The 16,242-nt window shown below is 34.9% G+C and overlaps 1 protein-coding gene across 4 annotated transcripts in view; it reads left to right on the top strand.

Annotated features, from left to right (window-relative positions):
- The window catches only part of DIAPH3 (diaphanous related formin 3), a 473,874-nt gene that overhangs the window by 231,838 nt on the left and 225,794 nt on the right, over positions 1-16,242 (top strand). For all 4 annotated transcript variants that reach the window (XM_045588685.1, XM_045588684.1, XM_045588687.1 and 1 more), the window contains one exon: positions 1,005-1,106. In XM_045588685.1, coding sequence (XP_045444641.1) covers positions 1,005-1,106 — 102 coding nt within the window. The remainder of the gene's footprint in view (positions 1-1,004; positions 1,107-16,242) is intronic.

Here is a 16,242-nt window from a genome sequence, read left to right as displayed (position 1 = left end):
GAATTTGGGCTTGCAGAGAATATACTGATACTATAATTTGGGATTGTGATCACCAACCACATTTTTTTCTTCCTTTTCTTAATTTTATTATCAATATACTAACTTGTTATAACATTATTATAGCCAATTATATTTGGACACAGAAGGATCTATATAGCGTTTGTCCAAAAGATTATGTAATCATTTAAGTTTTAACAAGGAAATATATTTATATATATTTCCTTATATATATATTGGAGCATTTCTTTTTTCTGTATGTGTGGCTTGGGAAAGGCTGTGCCTGGACAAAGAATCAGAATGACCACAGGAATCTGTGATTTCTACACTGCAGATAACAGAGGCAAAGGGCATTACAGCCACAGGCACTTAAGGATCTGTATATGTTTTTGCTTTTATCTGCAAGGCATATCATTCTTTGTCTTCAGTGCTTTTTTAAATGTTCTTTCACATCAGAAGAATTACTTTGTCTTTGTTTTAGGTATCTTTATTTCTATTATTAAAATCATATTCATACTGGTTAAATCTTGCAAGAACTGTCATTAAAATTTTCTTGATTTCTTTTTGATTCTTTTCCTTGCCATTTAGTAACAATATGATAATTTCTTTTATTCCTGTAAGTGAAATGTTAAAATATGTTTGGCTTCGCCTGAAATCTCTGACATTTAATTCCCTAAAGCTGAAATGTAATTGATCACATTTATCCAGGTGAGAAAGCTGTTTCTTTGGTATAGGTTGAGTTCTTCTTTCTCAATTATACAGCTAATCAAATAAACATTCAGTAGTGCTTGATTTGAATCTATAATAATGCTGGATAGAGAAGAAGGAAATTGCTTTCAAGATGCAGAGAATACAGCTTAAGGCTTTGCATAACAGGGAGGTTACCTAGAAATACAACTAAAGATTAACTTTTTTACTGATTTTCATCCCAGAGTTTATTAATAAATTTTCCTAGAATTCAAGAAGCACATTTGTTGAAGATATTTTCTTTTGGTTTTCATTTTTAGAACTTATTAAAGCATCTTCCTGATCAAGAACAATTAAATTCACTGTCTCAGTTCAAGAGTGATTATAACAACTTAAGTGAACCTGAACAGTTTGCTGTTGTGGTGAGTACTCTTAGTGTTAACTCTCTTTTGAGGGGATTTTAAAATAATTAATACTGTGGAAAACAGGAAAGAAAATGTAAAATTTTTCTTATCATTATTACTCACAAACCTTTAATGCCCATTTATTTTTAACCTAAGGATATTTATGGGAAATTATCTTGATTTAAAATATGTATTGGAATTCTAGCCTTAATAAAATCCAAGGAGTCTTTAAAAAGTATACACATGATTTCACATTCTCTATTTGATGTCAAAATGTAAAATAAAATTATGACTTATTCTAGAGCTATGTATTCCAACATATTGCAAGAGTAGCTTCAGTTTCTGGTTCTAATCACTCACTCCAATTCATCTCATAGTTTAGATTTGAAATTACAAATATATTTTGTTTTGTTTTGGTTTGGTTTTTAGCAATGAGGTTGAAAAATGAATACATTTAAAAAATCTTCAGAAACCTTGATAATCATCTTGTTCCAGCTTTCTATTTATAGAAGTTGGGGTCTGAAGAGGTGAGATAACTTGCCAATGTTATGCATTACCTGTGTTGCAACTTAAAATTAAGATTTTTATCAAGTTTTTTTTTTCTTCAGATCTTTTCTCCTACCATTAAATCACTATTTTGAGGTTGGTTATATACTCAGTTATCATGATGATACTTTAAAATAGTATTTCATTTTTATTATATGGTTATTTATTTTTTTCTTTTCTTCAGTTATGTTATTACTAACCTCCAGGGACATGGTGAATTTGCATTTGATAAAATTTTGAAAATTTGGGTTGACTAAAGGACTATGTCTTCATACCATATTTTGCAGGCATTTGCTCTAAAATTCCTTAGTGTCTCTTCATAAATCCATTCTACTTAGCCCTCTCTTTAGTACCTCCTCCTAACTCTTGTTCCCCAAGTTCACAAAACTTGTAAAACACAATAAAAAAGGCAGGGATTTTCCTTTAATAGTTTTTTTTTAATTATAAAACTTTCTAGCTTACTATTAATATATTTGCAAAAATGCTTTTTAATTTTTTTATCCAGTTCTTCAGGCTACTCTTCCCCTCCCCCATCTTGTATTTTCTTGTTTGCTTTATTTTCTATTAATCTGATCACTTTCCCTTTCTCCTAATCCGTTTATGATGTTCTTATCATTGAGAATAAGTGAATAAGGGAGCATTGCATTAAATTTTAAACCACAGACTACTTAGAGTTTTGATCTTTGGCCTTTTTTTTTTAACTTATTAAATGAAAATAAAAAAATGTAAAATAATAATTTTCAAATATCTCTCACATATCTTAAGTCTTAAACACATATAGGTTTGTATGAAAATGTTTATTTAACTAATAACTTCTGTTGGATATCACTAAAATATTTAAAACTATTCCCATATTCTAGTGATTGTCACAGAAGAATGAACTCAAACTAGCAAATATTTTAGGTTTATTTAAAATAGCGAGGTTATGCTCTCCTTTAAAAACTAGTGTTGAGCCGAAACCGGTTTGGCTCAATGGATAGAGTGTCGGCTTGGGGACTGAAGGGTCCCAGGTTCGATTCCAGTCAAGGGCATGTACCTTGGTTGTGGGCATATCTCCAGTAGGGGGTGTGCAAGAGGCAGCTGATTGATGACTCTCTCTCATTGATGTTTCTAACTCTTTTATCTCTTTCCCTTCTTCTCTGTACAAAATCAATAAAATATATTAAAAACAAACAAACAAACAAACAAACAAAAACTAGTGTTGAAATCAAAGAGCTGTGATTGACAAGCAGTGTACTCATAGGGGCAGATCATTAAAATAATTATATTTTCAGATACTAGTGCTAGAGGTTATAGTCTTGATTTTAAGGCAGTGATGGACCACTTTCCTTTTAGGACATGTCAACTCAAACTTGATCTTGAATCTATTCATTCCATCACAAGTCATACCTGACTGCAAATGTGGAAAGAGTAATGCTGTTGAAAAGTATCTGTTATGGACAATATGAACAGTGCTTTATCATCTGTTGACTATGACTATTCTAGAACATATTGTTTTAAGTTCTGGTTTGTGTAGTACTAACATTTTAAAATATGATTGTTTTGGTGATGAAAGGGGAAATAAAGTTTAGGAAAAGTGAAAACTATATATATATACTAAAGTCCCAGTGCATGCAAATTTATGTAATGGATGGCGAGGGGGCGGGGTGTCCAGGAGCCTTCAGGGGTGGAGTCAATCTGGTGATCAAGGAAGGCAACATCCCCATCACACCTCTGCTGCTGCCACTGCCGGCAGTGCAAGCCTCGGTCAGCCCTGGTTACCTGAGCCCCGGGAAGTCCTGGGTGGCGGGCCAGCCACCATCAAAACCTTGCCTGCACCTCGGGCCCGCCCTGGGTTAGCTTGGGACTGAGGGTGGGTTCAGCTGAACCGCACACCTGCCAATCCCCGGTGGGCCTGAAAGGATTGGGGGACTTTGGCGGGGTTGAGGGGACTAGGCGCTGCCATTTTTGTGATGGCGTGTTGGTCAATATGCATGTTTCCTCTTTATTAGATAGGATATTGAAGAACATTGCTATATATATATATATATATATATATATATATATATATAGTCAAATAGCAATGTTCTTCAACTTTGCCTCTTTCCATTTTAACCTTTTGGCATTCTCAATTTAGTTTCACCTACTTCTCAAATCTCTCAATGGAGAAGAAATCCTGCTAAAGTTTCAAAAAATACTTGGGGAATACATACACACACAAAAAGATGTAGAGCCATGCAGAATGCCCATAGTTTTCTGTTCTTCTTTTCAGATTAAAAGCTCAATATTAAGTCACTAATTCATTAGCATATGTGTTCAATTTACCAATATTGTATAAATAATATAATTTGGTGGGTATAGGAAATTGATTATAATTATGTATATTTCTGAAAGCTTCCCATAATATCAAGTTTCTGTTTCAAGTAGTAAAATTAATGAATGTATGTTGCATTATGTTATAGAAGATGGGTTATTAAATTTGAGGTAATTTAAACTGCAGATTCCTATGTGACTTTTATATATTAGAAAAACATTTACTTCTTGACTAAACCTATATTTAAAGTGCTAATCATTTCAACCTGATAAACCAGAGTCATAAACAAGGAATTGTCATAGGTGGACATAGCATTTGCAACCCCAAATAGGGCCAAAGTTTGCCTTTTCATTTGTTTCCCCATAGACTTGTGATTAGCTCTGTTTCATTTTCAGATTCTATAGATTGATATTGTGATTTCTAGCATTGTTTTTATTTTAATAAAAATCAATTGAAATTCTGCAGTTATATTACTTGCTGGTGAGTTTACTATTTCTTTTATCCATTAATTTGATTCTTGTAAACTATAGATTTTGCAGGTGTGTTGTATACAAACATACACTCAAATTTGATACAATAATGGATAGAGTCCTTACAGTAGTTTGCATTATATAATCAGCTTTAATTTTATCCAATAACTAGGCAAAAAAGTAAATAAGCTATACTACGACTTTAGCATTTGTTTATATTGTTTTGTCTTTGATAGAAAGACATTGTGCAAAAGTAACACATTCAGTACGCTAGAAACCAGAGTCCATTAAACACCAATTAGAATATGTAAGATATAACATGTAAATTAAAATTAGGGGTTTCTTATCTTTGTTTACTTTACACACAACTTTCCAGGGCTGTGTTCTATAGAATTTTATATACATACTATAGGCCCAATGCATGAAATTTGTGCAAGGGCCTCAGCCCTCACAGTCGCGGCAGCTTGCCTTGGCCTTGGCAGCCCTGGTTTCTTATGGAACGACCTTCTGGACATCCTTCAGGACGTTTGGTTGTCTGATCTAATTAGCATATTATGTTTTTATTATTATAGATATATTATTCAGAAATATTATGTCACTATTCATTAAATTATATATCCTTGAGGTGTTCTTTCAACCAGTAAAGCATTTGATATGTCTATATTCACTCCACATCCCTATAATATGAAGTTCACATACACTTTTATTTTCCCTTGAAATTAGATTTATTTATTTATTTATTTTTTAATGCTGATACTATTTCAATTTCTAAAGGAAAGTCTTCATGCATGAGTACCAGACAGGTACTTTTATGAAACTAAGGGTTTAGTTGCTCATCTGCTTTTTCTGATAATTCAGAATTTTTAGGTATCTTCCTGAACTGATACTTGCAGTTCTTATGATTTGAGCATTAGCCAGTCTGATCAGCACACCACTCAGAGTTCTAGCCTGTCCCTGTTTATACATGGTAGAATTGACATGGTGGTTCTTAATATCTGGTGCCTATAGAATTGGTATCCAATGCTATGAGTTCAGGGCCTAAAACAAATTATATTATTCACTTGTTAGCTGATTACATTATATGTCCTATATTTTCTAGGAGATTTTGGCATATGAAAAACAATCTATCCAAAATTCTGGACTAGAGGTTCTGGTAAAATGGTATAATAGAGGAATGCTCTGGAGGTGCTCCATCTCCGTATTTTTGTGTATGACTTGAAATGAATGAGAGTCTACATGCTGAATTTGTTAGGTTCTGAGCAGAGGACACTGAGTACTGACTGATATGCTTAACTTGAAAAATTATTTTCCTTGGACAGTACAGAACAAAACTTTTGTTGATAAATCAGTTCCTATTTGGCATGATCTAACCTCATGCTTTATTCAACTTAACTTTCTATTAAAAAGATGAAGAAATGAAAATATACTTCCTAGAAACTCCCTCATTAGACTAATTAGTCGCCTGCTTTTTTCTTGGGTTCCTTCTCTCTTGTCAGCCCCTACACCTCCTCATTTATCCCTCCAAAATGTTGACTACTTACCAAAGATTGGTTCCCATTGAGTAGAACCTAGTTTTGGTTGTATGACTGCAGTTTAAAACATATTTTCAGTCTTTCTTTGATCACTAAACCAGCAACTAAAATCACTGTGCACACTGTGGCGTGGTTTAACTGTGTGAGAAATAAGATATGTAAATATTCAGTGGGATCAGAAGATTAGCTGAAGTTTATAAAAAAAAAAAAAAAAAAAACACCTAAAAATTTGCATTTGAAGCTTAGTGTACTATACTTTGATTAAAAATTCTAGTTTTTTTTTTTTGAATCTGTCTCTATATTTTTTAATTCTGATAAGCTGTTCTTCAAAGGGAATCAAACCTCTTACAAGAATGTTAAGCTGAACCAATGTCTTGCCTTTGTGCTGTATTTTGATCTGCCACCATTGGGTGTCACTGTAGGGCAGGGCTTTTCAACTTTGCAGTAAAGGCCTCCATTTTTTCTTTTTTAAAATAAAAAAATGATGTAGGACGTTCATGCATATTTCCTTGCATTAAAGATGTCTCATTTTAAAGTACACCCTAATATTCTTGTTGTAAAACATTCAGATAACATAAAAATATTGAATACAATTTGGAAGTTCCTTATATCTCACTACCCCACTGCATTCCATACAAATTATCATTTTGTTGGACTTCCAATCCTGTTTCTTTGTATTTACAAGTGCAGGCATATTCATATGCACATTAAAAAATATATTTTTCTGAAACCTTTTTATGATAAAATATATTTTGCGGATTCTTTTCATGACATGCTGTTTTAAATTTCTTATGTAGTATTTCAGAGTCTATATTAAGACTTTTAAATGTTCTCTTAATTTTCTCCAGGTTTTAAATAAATAATTCTGCATACATCTTTGTATAGCCTATATAATAAAATCCTAATATGCTAAGTGTCCAATGGTTTGAGAGTTTGACCAGTTGCTATGACATGCACTGACCACCAGAGGGTAGATGCTCTGACTGGTAGGTTAGCTTGCTACTGTGGTCCGGACAATCAGGACTGGGCAAGTTGAGTCAGACATGCCCTGGAGACTTCCTGCAGCCCCTCCCCAGACCTGATTATGCACTGGTTGGTTCCTTGCCTAACCTGTACCCTCTTGCAATCTCTAGGACACCTCGGGGGAATGTAGAGAGTCAGTTTTGGCCTCATCCCTGCAGGCCAGGCCAAGGGACCCCACCAGTGCACAAATCCGTGCACTGGGCCTTTAGTGTGTGTATTTATATTTAATGGTATATATTTATTTTAGAGATCAGTGACCACAGACTCTGGGTTTCATCCTAGATTGACCTTAACCTGTGTGACTTAGGTTAGATAATCATCTTTCTATTCCTCAATTTATTTATGAAATGAGACCATGTCAGTTCCCTTTTGCTGCTATAACAGAGTACCACCAATTTATTGCTTTTAAACAAAACAAGTTTATTATCTTATAAGTTTGAAAATCAGAGGTCCAAAGTGGGTTATCTGTGCTACATTTCTCCCAAAGACTCTAAATGGGGAATTTATTTCCTTGCTTTCTCCAGCTTCCCAAGGGGAATCACATTCCTCGGCTCATGGTCCAACATCAATCTGACTTCTGCTTTTGTCATCACATCTTTCTTTGACCCTGTCCTAATCTATAATAATAAAAGGGCCGGATGAAGCGGGGGCCAGAGGGAAGCTGGTGCCAGCCACCAGGGGAAGGAAGGCCTACTCCTGTACTAATTTTGTGCATTGGGCCTCTAGTTTCTAATAAGGGTCCTGTGATTATATTAGGCTACTTGGATAATCTAGGATAATCTCCTCATTCAAAGATCCTAATTTAGTTCCATCTGCAAAGTCTCTTTTGCCTTGTATGATAACATATTCAAAAGTTTTGTTGATTAGTACATGGCCATATTTGGTGGATAATTGTTTTGCCAAACACAGAGACAATAACAGTGCCTAAATCCACTGCATGGTCTTAATTGAGTATTAAATAAATTGATGTAAAGAATATATGTAAGTCATCTTGTTCTCATAAACTCTTTTTCCCTACAACATTAGTATTTTTTTTTTTATTATAATGCCCTGTGCATATATCTAAATGGCTCTTAATCTGGAGTGTTACAGTTTTCATTTATGCTCAAAACATTTTGACCAGCTGGAGTATATCATGCTCAACTTCTAGCACATGGTGGCCACATGATATTGCTAAATGAATATATGAAATAAGGAAGAGATGAATAGAAAGGAAGGACAATATATAGCAAGAACAATAAAATTTAAAATGTTAGAATTTTTGTTTTGTTTGTTTTTTGTTAATTTTTTTAGAGCAGTGTGAGGTTCACAGCAAAATTGGGAAGATACAGAGATTTCCCTCACACAATCATCGCCTCTCCCATTATCAACACATCTCACTAGAGTGGTATATTAGTTACAATTGATGGACCTACATTGACACAATAGTGATTGCCCAGAGTCCACAGATTACATTAGGGTTCACTCTTAATGTGCATTGTATGAATTTGGACAAGTATATAATGTGTGTGCATCAGCATGATATTATCAGTATTTTTATTGTCCTAGAACAAATGTTTTTTAAAATCACATTTTAAAATAAGAATGTTGATTACCTTTGAGGTTATCATTTTAACTTTGGTTAAAATTAATCTAAATAATGATTTCTGAGTGTGAGAATGGATTAATTCAAAGTAGGCCAAGTAACCAACACTTTTGTGCCTAAAAGTCTAAAATCATACTTCAAAAAAATTACAACTTAACCACCATATACAATTGCCACTTATACACTTGTCAGCATTTTACTTTTCTTCTGATTCCACACCTCCATTGGACTTTTTCCAATGATCTTCCTTTAACTCAGAAGGCCATTTTTTCTTAGTCCATAAATATTAAAGGCACCCTATACAATATCTTTTGGCCTCAGTGGTTTTATTTTCTAAAAAGTGTTGAAATTATAATTTGGTTTAATTTAAATTTAAATTATAATTTGGTGATGGCTTACTGAAATATCTTCAGAAAATACTGACCAAGATAGGTAAGGAACCTCAAAGATTATCTTCCTTGAGCCATTACTTTCTCAGACTAAACATCTTCAATTATTTTTTTTATTCCTTAGTTGTTGATTATTTCAAGTGCATTGCAAATGTCCAGATATAAAGTCAATCATGTTTCACAGAGTTATCACTTGACAACAAATTATATGGAGTTAGTGTGATATAATTTCTTCTTTAAGACCCGTTTTGGCTTCTTGTAATTTCTGTTTCTTTTTGTCTTTAATAATTCATCTTCTATCTTGTCTGTCAAAGACAGCCTCTCTTACTGGAAAATTGTTCTATTTGCCTTTTGCTGCTGCTTTTTGGTACCTGTCCATTTGTCCATATTCCCTCAACATTCATGATATTTTAGCACTCTGGCAATCTCATCTGCAAATCCTTCAGTACCCAGAAGGACATTTGTTTAGAATAATAAAATACTATAACTATAGCCCTAGCTATTTAAATCTTAGAGATCTGCTTCTCTGAAGATCATAAGCATTCAGCTGTTGTTCAGTTATTCTTGTCACATTGCTTTGCAACCTTCTTGACATGCTTCTGCCAGGATCCAGGATTTAATATAGGCTCACTAGCACAGATGGTTTTCCTTTCACCTAGTGCAGGGCTTATTAATTTAGCTTGATTTCAATTATGATTGATTTGTAGCCTGAAATTCTTCCAACATTTATTACTTCTATAATTTTTCTTATAATCTGATTTCTGCCATGCATCTCCTTCAGTCTATGTTAAAATAGTCACAATGCCATTTGATTTTTTAATTAAACTTATTGCAAGTTTGTTGGTTTAAGAAATTAAAGTCAGTTGTCAGTTGAAAGATAACATTACCTTGCACATCCTATTATTTTCTTTGAAGAACTTATTCTTCACAGGTTTCTTCTTAATTCTTCCTACACATGCTACAATGGATATATACATTGACAAAACTCTTAAAAGTCCATTTACATCTTCTCTTTACATGTTTAATAGGTAGTATAAAATAGTGTATATTAGATTTACCAACTTAACTAAATAAAATGAAGTCCACAGAAAATTAGAGGCTTCGTTATGTTAGAATTTAACATGGTTTCACTGCTGAAAATTGAGTATATTTCTTGATATTCTTACTTCATTTTTACTTATTTTTAAAAATTGAATATGGTTAAGAACTGTTCTCATGTTAACTTGAGCCCTCAGTAGATGATTTAGAGGAAATGACTCTACATAGCAGCTTTCCCTTAGTGTTGGCTTCAGCCTTTTAGATTATCGGATAATTTATGGATGAATTGAGACCTTGACTTTATATTGGTAACCACACCACTGTCTTATACATTTTATTTGAATAGATTGTTTTCTTGGCTCAGCGATGATTTACTCATTTGACAAATATTTATTGGACACTGTGCTGGGCATTTCTCTGGTTCTGAGTTTACTGCAGTGAACATGCCTCTTACTCCTTATTGGTGTTGTATTTTAGTTGAATACAGTAACAGTATACACATAATTGCAAATGTAAAGTAAAGGCAATCTATTACTGTTATATACTCCTTGGGAAATGATGAGGTGAGGGCCGTGTTACATGTTTAACGTTGCTAGGGAAGGCCTCTGGAGATGTAAAATTTGAGCAGAAATCTAAATGCCTTCAGTTAGGTTGGAAGCATGTTATAGAGAGGGGAGGCCACAGCATAAGGCTTTGAGAGACAGGTAAGTTTGGTTCAGTTCATTGAGGCCAGTGGCTCTGCCAGAGTGAATGAGGAGGTGTGGGAGAGATGACATTAGAGATGGCATTGCCACCATGACATGAGGCCTGTGGGATTTATTCTAAGGAAGCCACTGGAGCATTTTAAACCAAGAAGTGAAATGATCAGATTGGTGCTTTAGAAGACAGCTGTGTAAGGGACAGATTGTGAAGTGGGGATAAAAATTAAAGCCAATGGCCAGTTAACATGCTGTTATAATGATGTAATAATTAAGGTGAGAAAGGTGAGAAATAGTGAAAGCCTTGATAGGTTTGATGGCATTGTCACTCATAAGAAGTAGTCAGATTCTGCAAGAATTTGGAAGATTGGGAAGACTAGATTTCTGCTCCATTGGATTGGGAGTAGGAGAGGAGTCAGGGGTGACTCCAAGTTCTTGCTGGATGCAATTAGAAAGCTGCGTTTCCATTTACAGAGAGAAGGAAGAGATTTGCAGCAGATTGTGGGAAGGAAGATCACTTAAAATGTCTGTGGACATCCAAGTGGACATACAAAGTAAGCTCAGAGTTCAAGGCTGGATGTATAAATTGGGAACCTTTCTCAAACAGGTGGCATTTAAAGCTGTGGATTGGATGAGATCACCAAGGGAGTGAATTAGAAATGTTACATAGTAGGCAGTGAAGGAAAAGGCAAAATATGCAAACCTTACTGTTTTTCTTAGTCTTCTCTCTAGAGAGGGCACTTATCGTCAGCAAGGTTTTGTTTGTTTGTTGTTGTTTTTTTGCTGCTAGTTACCACCTCTCCGAGGAAAATTGCAGTCCATGACCTAGGGAATTGTCCAAGGTGATTTTATAGTATGACACTACTGCAGTTTGTTTCAAAAACTAAGCATGAGCTGGGATGAAAGGACTATTTGGCATTTGTAGGCTATAATTCATCAGAGACCTTTGGAAAGAAGCTAGTGGTCATGAAAATATATGTTTGTGGAAAGAAAGAAAAATCTGCTTTTGCATCCAAGCCTCGCTCTCATGAAAAAGTAGAATCTCTAATACATCATAATAATCAGTATATAGTGCCTATATTATAAACTAATATGAAGTTAAAAATGCCAAAAATGTGCAGGCATATTACTTGATAAGTAAAATAACTTATTAAATAAAGGGATTGAGTTCATTTAGTTCAAATCTACCTCAAAATAGTAATATCAAATACTGCCATTAAGGGGAAAAATCACTAACATAGTAGCAATTGTGTTCTCTGTAGAGTGGGAGGAGAAATGGAATTGAACTCTGAGTGAATTCTCTTCTGAGCTTTTGTTACCCTCGCTCCCTTGAAATTAGTAGAATGTCAGCTATATTAAATTACTGCAGTTCTGTAATTTATTAAAATTTAATAAAAACACAGCATGATCAGAATATATGTTGTTTCATTGAATTGCTAAGTCTTGTAAGTTTCTCAAAAAGTTTGAATTTCCAACTGATTTAATCTCTATCTTTTCTACTTTTTTTTTTTCACTTTGTGGCAAAAGGTACACAATTTTCCCTATTTTATATAGAAACACATGTAAAATGTGTGAAAAACTTGGTAATACTAAGACTTGGTAAAAGAAATCTCATTTATTTTCAACAGTCGGTTCTTAACACAGTAACTAGTGACTTAAGTAAGATAATGCTCTGACCCATTACCCACTGTTGACTGCCATCCTCAGACTTAAGTAAGATAATGCTCTGTCTGACCTGTTACCCACTGTTGGCTGCTATCCTCAGAACAAAAGCCTAAACCTGTGAGAGATCTGCAGTGCTCTACATTACATGCCTCATCTTCTGTCACTCTCTCCTCGCTAGTTCAGATTTAAACACATGGCCTCTATCTATACTCTCCCCATGCCAGTGACATTCTTGGGGATTTAACATTTGGTGTTGCCTCTCTTTGGGCCTTGCTTCCTTCAGATGTACACATGGCTTCCTCCCTCATGTTCCTCCTGAGGAACTTCTGGAGGTCTTCTCTGAGCGTTTTATTTGAAATTGCATATCCAGTTACCCTTAGCACTTCTTTATCTCTTTCCTGCTTTATTTTTCTCTGAAGTCCTCATCTTCTTTCTCATTTCTGTATTACGTTCTATCATTTTACCTATCTATGAACCTATTATAAGAATGTCCATAATGGCAGGAATAATTCTTTTGGGTATCCACTGATGAATTCTAATGTCTTGATCAGTGCCTGACATCTAAGAAATATCAGATGAATGAATAAATAACTTTACCAAAGGTCTTGATAATTTATTTTAAATACTGCAAAACTAACGCATTTAGCTGTTGGCTCACCGAGGCTTGCCATGAAGCATATTATTAGTATTAAAACATGAATCTGGTTTAAAACAACTTCTTGATATTTCATATTCCTTCAAATATTTTTTATTACATTTCAGTCCAATTAGATTTGGGTTTGAATTCCTAACTTACCATATAGTAACTATGAAACATTGGGACAAGTTTCTTATCCTTCACTTACATTTTTAAAAATTATCTTATTAGATGATATCTAAAGGAGATTATGCATGTGCATAGTCAAGAGTGAATAATAAGTTCCCAGTTTTTGTAGCTGTTGTAATTTTTATTATATTTTTATTTTGAATGTTTTCTATTCCTATGATGCAGCTATTATTTTACATTTAGAATTTTTCACTGTTCTATGATTGTCTTGCATGTGTGTGCTTTTGCTCTCGTCATTGTCAAGAGTTACTTTCTCTGTGTTTGGACAACCTCATAATTCCAGATCCAACATGTGTCTTTTCATCTCTTGTCTTGTGTGCTCTTGCCTTGTGGTCAGCATTTCACCCTTTTAGCATCATTTGCTTTCTTATTATTTTCTGGCTCCTTGTGCTTCTTTTCTGACCCCCTTCCTTGGCTCCCTTCCCATTTCTTTTAACACTTTATTAAGTGTCTCACTCAAATACTGTTTTCTAGGCTCTGGAAAACACACACACACACACACACACACACGCGCACACACACACCCCTTCCCTTTTTCTTAGTGATTTTATTCACACAATTATCTATAATAATAAAAGGGTAATATTGCTAACCCGACCAGACAGCCAAAGGACTTCCGGATGTCATTCCAGACATCCTTCTGGACAAAGCCGTGGCAGTGGGGGCCAAGGCAGAGGCAGTTAGGGGTGATCAGGCAGGCAGAGTGGTTAGGGGTGATCAAGCAGGCAGGCTAGCAGTTAGGGGTGATGAGGCAGGCAGGTGTGTGGTTTGGGTGATCAAGCAGGCAGGCAGGTGAGCGACTACAAGCCAGCGATCACAGATTGCAAGAGGGATGTCTGACTGCTAAACCAGCAGTCGGACATCCCCTGAGGGGTCCCGGCTTTTGAGAGGGTGCAGACAGGGTTGAGAGACCCCTTCATCCCCCACCGCCATGTATGAATTTCATGCACTGGGCCTCTATTTGATTAGTAACTCCTTTTGAACACCTTCTACACTTTTTGTACTTTGACTTATAAATATACACAATTTAATGTCACACAAAGCAGCCAAGGGGATGCATTAAGAACTAGACATAAAAATAAGTACTGACTCATGAACATTTTAATTTTGGTCAGTTATCATGACTTCGGATCTCATGTTGAGACCTGGTTCTGGAGTAATTATTTTCTGTTCCTGGGAATAAACTCTAAGAGTTCAAGACACATTATTGAGAAACTGATTAGAATAAGCTTCTCTTCTAATGTAAGCTGCACATGTTGGAGTCAGAAACTTGAGTTTCAAAGCTCTCTACCTTAGGTATGTGATAAAGTATATCTGACAGAGGGCCTGAGCCTGACCTTAGGAACAACCTAAAATGAAAATTACCCAGATTTACACAGCAACAGCTTGATAGTTATTATAGAAAGTTTGTTCAAGGACCCCACTCCTCTAAAAAAAAACAAAACAAAACAAAACACACACACACACACACACACACACACACACAAAAATATATATATATATATTTTTTTTTTTTTTAACTACCTGAGGTATTATGAAACCACAGGTTAGCTTCCTGCTTTTAAATCATGTCATGGAATGGGATACCTAGAGGAGATTAAAATCTTACTTGGCATTAGTGTGTGTAGTCTTATTATTTTTTTAATGTTGTGTTGGAAACTTGTTATCTTTGAAGATGAGGGTTTGGATAATAGGAGCAGTGTGAGAGATTAATTTTGGAGTTTTAGGTCAATGGCATAATTATTACACAAAATGAGCAGCCATAGAGGAGCCAAGTTAATTATATGATAGTTATATTATTTAAATTGATATAGTGATATGCACTTCCCACTGTATGTTGTATACATTTATCTGTGCATATCCTTCACAACAGCCTCTTGAGTTTCCAAATACTGGAACTCATATGGAATTGGTGACTTAACCAAAGCACACCCTCCCCGACACACACACAGACAGACAGACACACACACACACACACACACACACACACACCCCTTATAAACAGAAGCATTCAAACTCAGTTTCTGATTCCACATTTCCTTGTGTTGTTTTGTTTCTAAGTATTAGACTCCTGACTTATTGGTAAAATGTGGGCGTACGTAAGAGGTGGGGAAAGGTCTCTGGTTGCAAAGGAAAGGTTTCACGGGATATTTCAGCCAACAGTGTGATTTTGCTCAGAACCGGTCCTGTTCCTAGATTTTTTTGCAAAAAACAAATACTAAACTTTATCATCTCCAGAAACTCAGGGCCCAAAATGGGAGGGAAATGCTCTGTCCTTCCTAGCAAAGCCTACGAGGTAGGTGTTTCTGGAAGTTGGCCCAGCCAGAGTTCATTCCAGAAGCCTCTCCCTTATTCTCTGTCCCCTGATTAACAGGGGTCTGGTGGGCACTCTGATGCTAATGGTGAGAGCCCTTGAAAACCTTTCTGTGGTATCCTGAAGCAACTGTATAAAGTTTTATTTAACTTAATTTGCGTTGTGATTCCTGGGACAGAACGAGGTGGTGTTTTGGTCCCAGGTCTCATTATAGTATTTGTCTATGTTATTTATTTATTTTTTTCTTTTCCCTCTTTGCTCTGCTCATATTTTTATTTTGTAGTGAATTGCTTTTTTCATTAAACATCGTTATCTTCCAAAGCAGACTTGAATATTTTGAAAGGATAAATGCATCTATTTTATTTCTCTCTCTCTAATATTGGGTCAAGTTTTCTGTCCTGAACTCAGCTATTATATATTATTAATGCTATTTTCTTTTCTTTTCCAAGGATGCCTATATTGTATCCAAGTCCACATTTTATGTTTATTTAAAGGTTGGGATAGGGATTATTAAAAGTGATTTTCCTTCCTTTGGTGATAAATTGATGTTAACTTTTGTACCACCAGCATCACCACTACCAACTCATTTGTCTTATTATAAATATTTGTCCAAATAACTGTCTGCTAGGAAAACCAGTTTCTGCATGTGTATGTGTATTGATAGTGCATTGACTTACATTTATACATTAAATAGTCATGATTTAGCATAAATATTAATATGTTTAATAGTTCTCATAGTTTGTGGCTTTTGGCTGAAACTATGATAGGACCAATA

Source organism: Pipistrellus kuhlii, unplaced genomic scaffold (genome assembly GCF_014108245.1).
Source record: "Pipistrellus kuhlii isolate mPipKuh1 unplaced genomic scaffold, mPipKuh1.p scaffold_m20_p_3, whole genome shotgun sequence".
NCBI classification, from domain to species: Eukaryota; Metazoa; Chordata; class Mammalia; order Chiroptera; family Vespertilionidae; genus Pipistrellus; species Pipistrellus kuhlii.
The sequence above is the reverse complement of the archived record's forward strand: the minus strand, read 5'-3'. Positions and strand labels throughout refer to the sequence as shown.